This window comes from Diabrotica virgifera, chromosome 9 (genome assembly GCF_917563875.1).
Source record: "Diabrotica virgifera virgifera chromosome 9, PGI_DIABVI_V3a".
In the NCBI taxonomy this organism is placed as follows: Eukaryota; Metazoa; Arthropoda; class Insecta; order Coleoptera; family Chrysomelidae; genus Diabrotica; species Diabrotica virgifera.
Genome location: NC_065451.1, coordinates 20,836,778 through 20,850,796, shown reverse-complemented (window position 1 = coordinate 20,850,796; position 14,019 = coordinate 20,836,778). Strand labels below are relative to the sequence as shown.

At 32.2% G+C, this 14,019-nt stretch overlaps 1 protein-coding gene across 3 annotated transcripts in view; it reads left to right on the top strand.

Annotated features, from left to right (window-relative positions):
• LOC114331195 (protein fem-1 homolog CG6966) overlaps positions 1 to 8,771 on the top strand; it is a 144,421-nt gene extending 135,650 nt beyond the window's left edge. For all 3 annotated transcript variants that reach the window (XM_050661644.1, XM_050661643.1, XM_050661645.1), the window contains one exon: positions 336 to 8,771. In XM_050661644.1, the coding sequence (XP_050517601.1) occupies positions 336 to 569 (234 nt within the window). In that variant the 3' untranslated portion in view covers positions 570 to 8,771. The remainder of the gene's footprint in view (positions 1 to 335) is intronic.
• Positions 8,772 to 14,019: the final 5,248 nt, after the last annotated feature.

Sequence of the window (14,019 nt, the reverse complement as noted above, 5' to 3'; positions counted from 1 at the left end):
ATTCAAAATTATTTTGCACATCATATTTGAAACATTTGGTTGAAAAATCTCATTTTTGTTGGCACAACAATATAGTAATTTGTCTGGACTAAATTACAGTTATGTTGATCTTAAAAGGGATATGTTACTAACAACATTCACACAGTGTTGCCAAACTGAATTTTGTTATTTTGGGTGTAAATTTTTTACACCGATCTCCGAGGGTACAATACCTTTTCAGATTGACACACTTGATGTACTGTTTATGTTACAGTTTACTTCTAATAATTTATTTTGAATTATTTCAGATATTATAATGATGTAATATATGATTTGATTTAATCTTTTAATTTCAGGTAGTCAAACTCCTTCTCCAGTACGGCGCTCACATAGACATACCAAATATCGAAGGCAAAGCACCAATAGAAGCCATCGAATGTCTCAAACCCGAGCAAAAGAGCAACATCAATTTGTTACAGTATTTATCTCTAAAGTGCGTTTGCGCAACGGTCATCGCCACGAACAAAATCCCATATACAAATCAAATACCAAAGACGCTGGAACAGTTCGTAAAGTTGCACGAACCGTAGATTTTTGTGTTAATAATAATATTTGCTGGCTAACGTAAAATGGGGTCCAGATTTTATTCCGCTTAAAACCCGAAATGATTGCATGGCCCGACTTCGGAACAGGTAGAAATGGTCAATATTCGAAGGCGCTGTTGCCAAATCTTCAGAATGAAACTAAATTTAGTTATTTCTAGTATTAATTGAAAATTTATTATCGTAAATCTATTTTAAATATCGTATAATAGTTACAAGACATGTTAACAGAGGGTTAAAAGTCATATTCAAATCAAATTACAGTACAAATATAAATTCGGGGGGAGGAATATTCCCGAATATACTCAGTTCAATTGTGTGGATATTCTTCCACTTTTAAGTTGGGTAAACAGTGGTTTGCATTGAGAAACATTAAACATTTAGATTTACTTTTTATTTACTTGTCTTGTAATAATTATTAAACGATATTTAAAATAAATTTTCAATTAATAATAGAAAGAAACAAATTAAAAAAAATACTATGTTTTTTGTAAAAGGTATATTTTAAAATACCCTAAATAAGGGTCACAATGAGACAAAACGTTTTCGGATTAAGAAATCCATCATCAGTGTTCTAAAAGCCAAAAATTGCATGCCTGGTAGGCATGCAAGGCATCACCATCGTGGGAAGAGTCCTGTGTTGCCCTGGGTAACATCCATTCATATCTATAATATCATTTGAATTTTATATAAATATGTAACACAACATAATCATTTACATTTAAAGGGTTTTTACCCAACACATTTTAGCGGCTCAGGAATTTTTACAGCCAGCTACAGGAAGTTTATTTTCCTCTTGGATTTTTTAAACAAATTTAGTTCATTCCGTAGATTTGGCAACAGCGCCTTCAAATATCGACCATTTCTACCTGTTCCGAGGTCGGGCCATGCGCAACCATTTCGGGATTTAAGCGGATTAAAATCTGGACCCCATTTTACGGACCTTAGCCTATTTGCTTTTTGCTACTAAATTTAGTCCAGGATGTATGCTGGCGCCCGTTAGGTAAATTATTCCGATTAGTTTTTTTTGCACAAACTTACTCAAAAGAGGTCCTTATAACAAATCCACAAGGTGCCTGGCGGTACCGTGGTCGGAAAATTGTTACAATTTTTTTTTTAATAAATTCAAAAAATAAATTTTTTCATTTTAGATAATTTTTTTAGATCCTTGGGCCATTCTTCTGAGCACTAAAGGCCTCTTGTGATTTTTCTCTAAAACTGATTTTTGTTGAGTTATACGCGATTTAAAATTTGAAAAACGCTAAAGTGGCTATTTTCAAGGCTTAATAACAAATTATTATGAAAATCAGAAAGTGACTAATTCATAGCTTAAAGACTGAAGAAATTTTTGTCATTTTATTACAAAGCTGTTATTTTTAATTATTAACAATGAGCGCTAAGCCCGTATTGAGGCAGCCGCCCATTATGGTGCATCTCTCGCGGACGGCCACCTCAATACGGGCTTAGCGCTCATTGTTAATAATTATAAACAACAGCTTTGTAATAGTGACAAAAATTTCTTCAGGGTTTTTAAGAAGCTTTGATTTAGTCACTTTCTTATTTTCATAATAATTTTAAACCGAGTTATTAAGCCTTGAAGATAGCCATTTTCGTGTTTTTCAAATTTTAAATCGCGTATAACTCGACAAAAATCAGTTTTAGAGAAAAATCACAAGAGGCTTTTTGTGCTCAATTCAAAAAATCAATTTTATTCATTTTAGATAAATTTTTTTAGATTGTTTTGGCCATTCTGGCCTCTTGTGATTTTCTCTAAAACTGATTTTTGTTGAGTTGTACGCGATTTAAAATTTGAAAAACGCGAAAATGACCATTTTAAGGCTTAATAACTCGGTTTAAAATTATTATGAAAATCAGAAAGTGACTAAATCAAAGCTTAAAGACCCTGAAGAAATTTTTGTCATTATTTTGTTAAAAAGCTGTTATTTTTAATTATTAACAATGACCGCTAAGCCCATATTGAGGTGGCCGTCCGCGAGAGATGCACCATAATGGGCGGCCGCCTCAATACGCGCTTAGCGCTCATTGTTAATAATTAGAAATAACAGCTTTGTAATAAAATAAGGACAAAAATTTCTTCAAGACCTTGTAGGGGGGCTTTAAACTTTGATTTGGTCACTTTCTGACTTTCGTAATAATAATTTTTAACGAAGTTATTAAGCCTTGAAAAATGGCCATTTTCGCGTTTTTCAAATTTTAAATCGCGACAAAAATCAGTTTTAGAGAAAAATCACAAGACCTTTTTTTACAAGACAAGCCAGAAAGGCTCATAAAAAAATTGGTAAAAATGAAAAAAATTATTTTTTGAATTTGTTTAAAAAGAATGTTTCGACAACATTAACATTTTTCGACCGCGGTACCGCCTGGCACCCTGTAGATTTGTTATAAGGACCTCTTTTTCATTAAGTTTGTGCAAAAAATCGAATCTGAATAATTTTCCTAACAGGGGCAGCATACAGCCGAACTAATACCGGTCGATATTTTTTGTGATATTTAGATTTTATTAACCGGTGATATTCCGAATCTAGCCACAAATCTTTTGGGGAATTGTGAGTGGAAAATATAGTCCAAGAGGCAGCGCTGAAAAATCTCTTTGAATTTACTAAAGCTAGATTTTTTACAGTCGATTACTGTGGTTGTGTAGAGAAATATACTGCGGTAGGTCAAGCGAAACGTAGAACAGGGGTTACTGAGAGGGTATCAAAGCTGCTTTCCTACGAAGATAATTAAATCCATTTACTAAGGCTGAAAATCAGTACACACATTCTAAATTAAATATAAATAAAAGTTATTATAGTCGGTCAGCTGTATGACGGGACAGAGCCGGTCGGTTGGCCCCAGTGAATGTACAGGGTTATTCACTATATTTTGACCCCCTTGTAAACTGCTTTATTTACAGAATTAGAAAAAAATGTAAAATACAAAAGTTATTCTATTTTTAAATTATGATTTTTTGACATATATATCGTACTAGTGACGTCATCCATTTGGGCGTGATGACGTAATCGACTATTTTTTTAAATGGGAATAGGGGTCGAGTGCTAGCTCATTTGAAAGGTTATTCAATTCCCTATTCAGTAATATAAACATTAACATGATAAATTATACAGGGTGTCCAAAAAAATGTTTTAATTAAATTAATTGTTTAATTAATAATTAAAAAAAAAATTTGGACACCCTGTATAAATAATGATTTTAATGTTTATAGTACTGTATAGAGAATTGAATAACCTTTCAAATGAGCTAGCACACGATTCGTATTCTCATTTAAAAAAATCATCGATTACGTTATCACGCCCAGATGGATGACGTCACTAGTACGATATATATGTCAAAAAATCATAATTAAAAAATTGAATAACTTTTGTATTTTATATTTTTTTCTAATACTGTAAATAAAGCAGTTTACAAGGGGGTCAAAATATAGTGAATAACCCAGTACATTCATTGGGGCCGACCGACCGGCTCTGTCCCGTCATACAGCTGACCGACTATAACTTTTATTTATATTTAATTTAGAATATGTGTACTGATTTTCAGCCTTGGTAAATGGATTTAATTACCTTCGTAGGAAAGCAACTTTGATACCCTCTCAGTAACCCCTGTTTTTCGTTTCGCTTGATCGACCGCAGTATGTTTCTCTACACAATCACAATAATCAACTGTGAAAACTTCAGCTTTAGTAAATTCAAAGAGATTTTTCAGCGCTGCCTCTTGGGCTAGAAGTGTGAAAGAGATCCTTAGTCACTGTAATACGCACGATAACCTTATTTTTCATTCATTTGCTTTTGTAAAGTAAAGGCCTTAATATATTCATTGTATTACGAAATCTCTCTGTACTCTTTTGAACTCCATTTTTTATGTATAAATATCACATTTACATTTTAAATATTATTTTTAAACAAATTTTGTAAAACATTGTCTATCAACTCCCGATCTATAAACTGTGGGATATTATAGGTTTGTTCCAACTCGATACAACACTGTTCTTGAACGGTTACGAGTATGCGCAGTAACGAAAAATGTGTTACAGCGCATAATTATTCGTTATTACGCATGCGCGTAACGACTCAAGAACGGTTTTGTATCGAGTTGGAACAGAACTATTGATAGTGTGTTTGAATTGCGATGTTGCAAGATTTATCAGCTTTATATTTATTTCGTAGATTTCCAAACCTCCATAAAAGTATTAACTTCAAACCAATCAGATAATTGAATTATATTTATAAAACCGTTATGTATATGGTATTTTCTTGGGATATAGGTAGCAGATAAATTTACCTATTATGTTTAAATGTAAAATTTAAAAGCGATAAACGAAGAAGAAGATTTAAATGTAAAGATAAGAACAAATTGATCTGTGGCTTGATTCGGATAGAGTGAAATGCACGATTTTAAAGAACGCCTGACCAGGCAGACTTATTTGTTAATATTAAGATTGGACTGTTTATTTCATAGATATATAAAGAAAACTTTATTTTGTCGATTAATTAAAATTGTTATCGGACAAATTACAGTATTAAAGGGATTTACAAGTGAATAAGGTCCTTATAAAGAGTCAACGTATAACATGATCTGAATATAAAATAGTGTATCTCACATGCAACAGTTAGCTAAAGTATGTAAGCAGTAACTTAAATTATGAGTTAAAGTCCGCCCCCCACCCCACAGCCTAAATTAATAAAGTTTTATACAGGGTGTAATAAAAAGGCAGGTCATAAATTAAATCACATATTCTGGGACCAAAAATAGTATTTTGTATTTTGACAACGAAACCCAATTTGGGCTTCGAAACGTTAATAAATTCATTTTTTAGTAAAATTGTGGCTTATTTCCCATAAAAAATACGTAATTATAAAAATGCCACAAGGAAATAGCTTCAGAACAACATCAAAAATAGTTCGCTTGAACCTAACTTACCTTAGTACAAAAAAATTGCACATAAAAAAAGTTACAGCCCTTTGAAGTTACAGAATGAAAATCGATTTTTTTCCAATATATCGAAATCTCTTAGAGATTTCTTATTGAAAGTGAACATGTGGCATTCTTATGGCAGGAGCATCTTAAAATGTATTACACCGTTCTTAGGCGTCAACGCCCTTCGGTAGGGATCTATGGGGGAGTATCACCGAGCCGCAAGCCCTTATCCCTTGCCGTACTGCTCCCTCATAGGTCGATCAGATGCCCGCATATTCCAGTCTAAGCGCCAGATTCATATTTAGAATTTTATACTGGCACGTTAGCCTTTTTGTCTTTCCGATGGCCTGGGCTGGGCTTGAACTCACAACCTCAAAGCGAAGTGAAGTGTGGATCAGCCGCTAGTCGCACTGAGCTATCCGATCGAGCATCTTAAAATAGCAGTGAAATTTGTGCACCCATAAAAATTGTATGGGGGTTTTGTTCCCTTAAACCACCCCAAATATTTGTAAATGTTCCAATTAAATTATTATTGCCCCTTAGTACTTTTTCGATAAGCCAGTTTTATCGAGATATGTATTTTGAAAATTTGTAAAAGCCACCACATATTTTTAAATGGTTAAGCAAGATGATAGAGATCTGATAATATTATTGTAGGATTCGTTAAAGACAATCGTATTAAAAGTCCGTGTGATGTTTAACAGTTTTAATTAATAAAATAGATAACTAAATTATAGATACTATTAAATTGACGAAATGTAAAAGTGTTTGTGTAATTGCGACCAAAATTTACGTGCTCTTATAAAAAGAAATGTATTGGGAAATAATTGCGTCTAATCAATATTATAACCGGCTTGTCATAATATTCGTCTTAAAGCGCCTCTTTACGTCTTAAAGCGTCTTTTTCTATTCTCCCAAAGAACACGTCCGTCTAGATCCTGATGTTAAAATCGACTGACGCTCGCACCCCTACGCTAAATAAAAATCTGTTATATCTTATCTCCCTTTTCCGTTTTTTCCTGAGAACCAACCTATTAAAATTGGTTTAAAGTATGTACCGACTTTTTTCAATAAACGAAAACCAATAAAATTAGTCAAGGCGGCTAATGTTTATCTTAAACTCCGATTCCAAACGATTCGCACATATGTGGCATAATATGTGTTCGTATGTGTGAGACCCTTTTTTCGTGCTCGTAATAATAATTAAGAAAAAAAATATATACAGTAGACTTAAAAATATAAGGTAAAATATTTACAATTCTACATTATTATGAAAATAATATTGTATAATCTTACTTACCATTTAAAAATATGTGGTGAATTTCAAAATATCTCGATAACAACAACTGGCATATCGAAAACGTACTAAGAGGCAAAAAAGTTTTAAAAACATTGTGATTAACTAAGGCTACCACAATAATGATTTATTTGGAACGTATAGAAATATTCGATGGGTTTAAGGGAACAAAACGCCCATAAATTATTATGTGGTGCACAAATTTCACTGTTATTTTAAGATGTTCCTGTCATCAGAATGTCACATGTCCATTTTCAATAAAAAATCTCTAATAGTTTTCGATATATTGGGAAAAATCGATTTTCATTTTGTAACTTCAAAGGGCTGTAACGTTTTTTATGTGCACATTTGTATTAAGGTAAGTTAGATTCAATCGAACTATTTTTGGTCCCAGAATATGTGATTTATGACCTGCCTTTTCGTTACACTCTGTACATACTTAGGGTTAGCCATATTGTTTTAATACCTTTTAGTTCGTGAATCATTTAAAACTGCACATGGATGTATTTTAATAAATACGAAATAGTATGTATGGAGTGTAAACAAATGTGAAATATTATTAGCTACCTAAAAAATTTAATTTTATCTTCGACTGTCTTTTATATACCGGTGGTGAATCGTAAAACGGGCCATAGGAAACTCAATGTAAAATTCTAAACTGTTGAATTCCTGCTTCCCTAATTATTTTACATCAAAAGTCATGAGAGAATATTTGTAGAGGATTGAAATCTGTATTACAATCAAAAGTTAAAATTGTTCTACGATTTAAACGCATTCCAAAATTTTGAAAAATATACATTTGCCACAGTAGGGTATGTGTGTAAAAGTTAGGCCACAAGTGACTATTTAACTGACAGTGCTCACACCATTGACTGAATAAAAAATCTTTATTATTAGTAAAATACTTTCTCAGCAACTAAGGGTATATTATTAAGTGTATTGTTTTTAAACAATAAATGATAAAATAAAAATATTGGCAGTTCAAAAATATGTGAAAATAATAACTTCATTGTGACACATTATTGCACTGTGTGTGGCCTAATTTTGGGCTGAAAAACTGAAAAATGTAGTACATTTTTACAAAATTTTGGAATATGTTTAATTCGTAGAACAATTTTAACAGTTGTTTTCAATACAGATTTCAATCCTCTACAAATAGTTTCTAATGTCTTTTGATGTAAAATAATTAGGGAAGCAGGAATTCAACAGTTTAGAATTTTACATTGAGTTTCCTATGGCCCGTTTTCCAATTCATCACCCGGTATAGCCATTTTATACATAGCGATATATTTATGTATTTTATATAAAGCCATCTCTTTTGGATGGATGCAAACATTTCTTAAAACAAGATAATTTCTTTAGTTTTGCAGCATACGGTAGCCTTTTTGTCTCTATTTTAACATGTGGAATATAATGATCCCAGATTAAAACGTCTGTATTGTATTTCGTCAGGTATTTATGACTCATGGGTAAAGATTCACGGTTTCTACAATATTACAGCTCAAGTAACAAAAAAAGTTGATCATTTTTACTAAAAATGTTCCCGAACATCCAAACTATAGTGCAGATCTGACACTATTCGACTTCCATATTTTTTACCACTAAAAAAATTCTTTTTACACTTTTTACTTTATAATGAAGTTCTATTGGCAATTGGTAATTGTATCCAACGCACTCGATTTAAATAAGGACTAAAGATGGTCATACAAATATGTTCATAAAAGTTAATATTACGTGTCTTTAGCTTCTTTAATAGTTGCATGATGATATACTGTTGTAGTTGGTGACGTTTTGTAGAAGAACGGTTCTTGAATTATATTTTATATAAGGTGTAACTAATTTTTGTCAAATAGCATGTCAGTCCGATCAGACAGACTTTTCGAATGTTACATTTCTCGTATATTATTTTCGATTGTATAGGATATATTTTTATTCTACTAATAAATATTTTTGTTTAATTTGTTTGTATTTATTACCTGTACAATTAATCACCTGCCCACCTATAGATTTTCACTAGCTCTTAGACTATCACCTCCATTGGTTGTAAGCCTGACACATTTGGACCAACTAGTTCCATTTTCGCGAATCAAACTATCCAATAAATCGAAAATGTCTTGGCCAGTTGTAGTGGTGTTTAGAGTGTGGCAAAATAAGACTTCTTCTTTAACTGATCCATTGAAACTAAACCTTACTAAATATAACAAATTAACTTTGTTCCATCCATCCATCCAATGGCACTACAGCCCAAATCGAGCCTTAGCCTCCTTCAATAAGCTTCTCCAATCATTTCGATTTACCGCTGTTCTTTTCCATGAACGCGTTCCCAGGAAGTTCCTGGCATCCTCATCGACCTCGTCTTCCCATCTCTTTTTAGGTCTTCCAACCGGTCTTCTTCCTTGCATTCAGCAATTTTCTGGGGATTCTATTCTCATGCATGCGGACCACGTGCCCTGCCCACCGTAATCTCTGCAGTTTAGTGTGTTGTGCTAGAGTTGGTTCTCTATATTGCTCGTATATTTCTCTATTATACCTAATTCGCCAGTTGTTATTTTCACTTATTGGGCCCAGTATCCTACGTAATACTTTTCTTTCAAACAGATGTAATGCATTGGCAGATTTCTGTGTCACCACCCATGTTTCGCAGCCATAACTTACTATGGGCCTGATTATTGTTTTATATACCCGGAGTTTTGTTTTCCGGTGTACGTCTCGCGATTTGAATATGTGGCCCATCGCGAAATAGGCTTTATTTGCCAGCACAAGCCTTCTATTTATTTTCGGTTCTTCTTCACTGCTTGCAACCAGATCCATTCCTAGGTACGTGAATCTATTCACATGTTCTATATCGTCAATAAAGTGTTGTTGCGCCGGTCTATTTGATCTGGTTTGTATGAGTAGTTTTGTTTTATTTGTGTTTATTGCTAGCCCTACTGCTTCTGCACTCTGTTTCAACTCAACGTAGGTTTCTTCCGCTGCATTCATTGTTCTGCTCATTATGTTTATATCATCCGCGTATGCTGCTAATTGGGTAGATTTGTTTGTAAGTATGTTATTTCCGCTTACCGTCAACCGTCTAATTACATATTCAAGAACAAGATTAAAAAGCGTTGGAGCCAGTCCGTCGCCTTGTTTCAGTCCTTGCGTTATCGTAAACGCATCAGTGATCTGTCCTTGAATACATACTTGTGCTTCTGTTTCTGTCATTGTCATTTGCACTAGTCGTATTAATTTTGATGGTATGCCAAATTCTTCCAATATATTAGGTAGAATTGTTCTATCTATTGAATTATAGGCTTGTTTAAAATCTACAAAATTAACTTTGTTAGCAATATCTAAACTTTCGTCTAATTGTAAAGAATAAAAGTCATTTTCTTTCATAGCAGATATTAAACAGACAATTTATGTTAGCAGACATTTCCTTGATTCGACGTTTCACTGTAGTATATATATTATATATATGGTTTTTCTCATGAGCATTTTTCAGCGCGTCACAGTTTTTCGATTTCTTTCTAACGCATTAAATTGTATATGACAGAAAAAACGGCACGTCGGTGATTACTTTGGTAATTACTCTAGTTCGGTGATTATTCTAGTTGTCGATAGATGGCGCTATAATAGAAAAAAATATATTTACTAATTATATAATATATCTACGAATATAATCTGTACAATTTATGACTATACAAATCAAAGAAAATACCATTTTATAAATAGACAAGGCGAAAACGGCGGGTTCGAAGGGAAAAATATTCCCATGATATTTTTTTTGCATAATCACATTCGTGAGATATCCCAGAATAAGGTTCAAGAAGTCGCCCACGTGAAAAGTGGGCCAATTTTTTTTTAACAATTTTTTTAATCAAATTGCAAGAATCAATATTTTTGGCCCGAACAATTTTTTCTTTAATTTTTTGGACCATTCTGGACAAAAAGGGTCTCTTATAATTTTTCTCTAAAGTTGATCGTTTTCGACTTAAAAGCAATTTAAAATTGAAAAAAACGAAAAATGGCGATTTTCAAAGCTTCATAACTCGGTTAAAAGTTATTACTATGAAAGTCAATATATGACTAAATCAAAGTTTAAAGCCACCCCTACAAGATCCTGAAGAAATTTTTGTCATTATTTTATTACTAAGCTGTTATTTTTAAGTAATAATAATACTCGCCATGCACGTGTGCGGCCGCTGTAAATTCTGAGTGCGAGAGAGAAGCCATTCCTGCAGTCCAATTGTGCATCTTACTCGCACTCACATTTACAGCGGCGTCAATATGATCTAACCGCTCTTTTTTATTAATTAAAAATAACAGCTTAGTAGTAAATTAATGACACAGATTTCTTCAGGATCATGTAGCGGCGACTTTAAACTTTGATTTAGTCACTTTTTGACTTTCATAAAAATAATTTTTAACCGAGTTATTAACTCTTAAAAATTGCCATTTTCGCGTTTTTCAAATTTTAAATTGCTTATAACTCGAAAAAGATCAACTTTAGAGAAAAAATATAAGAGTATTTTTGTCCAGAATGGTCCAAAAAATCTAAAAAAAAAATAGTCCGGGCCAAAAATATTGATTTCTGCAATTTGATTAAAAAAATTGTTAAAAAAAATTGGCCACTTTTCACGTGGGCGACTTCTTGATCCTCATTCTGGGATGTCTCACGAATGTGATTATGCAAAAATATCTCATGGGAATATTTTTCCCAACGAACCCGCCGTTTCCGCCTTGTCTAAAATGCAATAAAGACAATTGATTAGTTTTTATGCTCAATTGCAAATAAAATTTGACAACTGTCAGATTTAATTAAAATGTCATGTTAGAATAAATGTTATAAATTTATATTATCACGGACTTAACTTTTTTTCTATCATTTGTGACGCACTGAAAAATCCTCATGAAAAGAACCATACCCCTATACAACACTACAGTGAAACGTCGAATCAAGGAAATGTCTGCTAACATAAATTGTCTGTTTAATATCTGCTATGAAAGAAAATGACTGTTATTCTTTACAATTAGACGAAAGTTTAGATATTGCTGACAAAGTTAATTTGTTATACTTAGTAAGGTTTAGTTTCAATGGATCAGTTGAAGAAGTGTTATTTTGCCACACTCTAAACACCACTACAACTGGCCCAAGACATTTTCGATTCATTGTATAGTTTTATTCGCGAAAATGGAACTAGTTGGTCCAAAAATGTGTCAGGCTTACAACCAATGGAGGTGATAGTCTAAGAGCTAGTGAACCCTCCGACTAACGGTCTTCCTGTAAGGCTAGAAATTTGTCTAGCGATAACTCATGGTACACCAAGGCTAAAAACCATGACCTGGCAGGCATCAGCCCTGCACGTGTATCTACCAGGTGAATAGAAAAGTGCATAGTTTAGGGGAAAAATAAACTTTCTCCTGTAAGGTTTAAATTTAGGTATATGTTTCAGAAGTCATTTAGAAGAAATGTGTACAATGACAGGCGATTCTGAACAGCATAAAACCTTGCAGGGAATGGGAAAGATTAGGCTTTTTTCCTAAAATTATTTTTTTGCATCGAACAAAGTTTTTTTTAGATTTTTTGAATCATTACAAACAGAAAAGGTCTTTAGTGACTTTTCTCTTAGGTTAATAGGTTTTGACATATATTATAAGCGATTAAAAAGTTTAAAAATTGCTAAATCGACCATTTTTAACCCTGAATCGGACATTTAACTGAAATTTTCAATGTTGCTAAGGTAGGTAGATATTCTTTAAACGTCGCGTCGATTGATGAAATCCCGAAGAGTTCTTTGTAATACAATATCGAAAAGCCCTTTATTTTTTAATTGCTAACCAAACGGGCGCGACACTGTGGTATAAGTGAGAACGTTTGAGTTTGCATAAATTCATTATCTCGAGAATGGGCAAATTTGAAGAGAGATCCTCGGACAGGTCGATTTTTATTTTTAAATTAGGACTTTTTGCCATATTTATAATACTAGTGACGTCATCCATCTGGGCGTGATGACGTAATCGATGATTTTTTGAATGGGAGTAGGGGTCGTGTGATAGCTCATTTGAAAGGTTATTTAATTCTCTATTCAGTAATATAAACGTTAACCTAATTATTTATACAAATGTTGTGCAAAAAATTGTTCTTCTTTTTGTGTAAATTAATTTAATAAGAAAAATCTTTTTGTACATCGTGTATAAATAATTATGTTAATGTTCTTATTTCTGAATAGAGAATTAAATAACCTTTGAAATGAGCTATCACACGGCCCCTACTCCTATTCAAGAAATTATCGATTACGTCATCACGCCCAGATGGATGACGTCACTAGTATTATATACAGGGTGCGCCAAACCTCTGGTTTTCTTTGATTACATCTAAATTACGGGATATACAAAAAAATGTTTTTAACAAAATTAATGTATATCGAAGCCGTCTATAATTTAAAATTATTTTTGATTATACAGGGTGAGGCGGAACGATGGTACGAACCAAAGTTGTGTTTTTTTAAATGGAACACCCTATATATTAAATCATTTTTAAATATATTTTTTAGAAATATTAAGAATTTATATAAGGTATTATAGGCCTAAAGTTAACAATTTTCGAAATATGTACACTTTTATTGAGAAAAATGGTAATATTCAAAGGGCTGTGAATTAGGCTTTTAAGGTAATAAAAATTTAAATCATATGCCAAAGTTTTTTTAGTATACTGTTATTTTTAAATAAATTAACATATTTGACATATATCCATAGAGTATACAGTGTGATCATTATTTGCAAATACAAAATTTTCTCATTTTTTTTAAATGGGACACCCTGTATATGAGTATTGTCTTTTGTAGTAAATATTACAACCTTTCTTTTGGTATAAGGTTATATGCACCTAGCATGTTTCGTTTTGTAGATATTAAAAAAAACTATAAATTTTACGTTTTTGCGGATTTTTTATTAAAAAATTTTTTTGCAAAAAAAATAATTATAATCTGGTTTTAGAAACATACATTAAAATATCAAATATGATAATAAAAACGTAATTAAAGATTAAAATAAATCGTATACTAGTACAATTCAATTGAATTTAATAACTTTAAATTATTTTACAAAAAATATTTTACCATACTAATGAATGCATAAATTAGTTACTAAATTAAATAAACAACCAAATTTGATATCTACCCTAGAAATTTTTCTACCCTAGTAACTTTATTGTACCCAATTTTG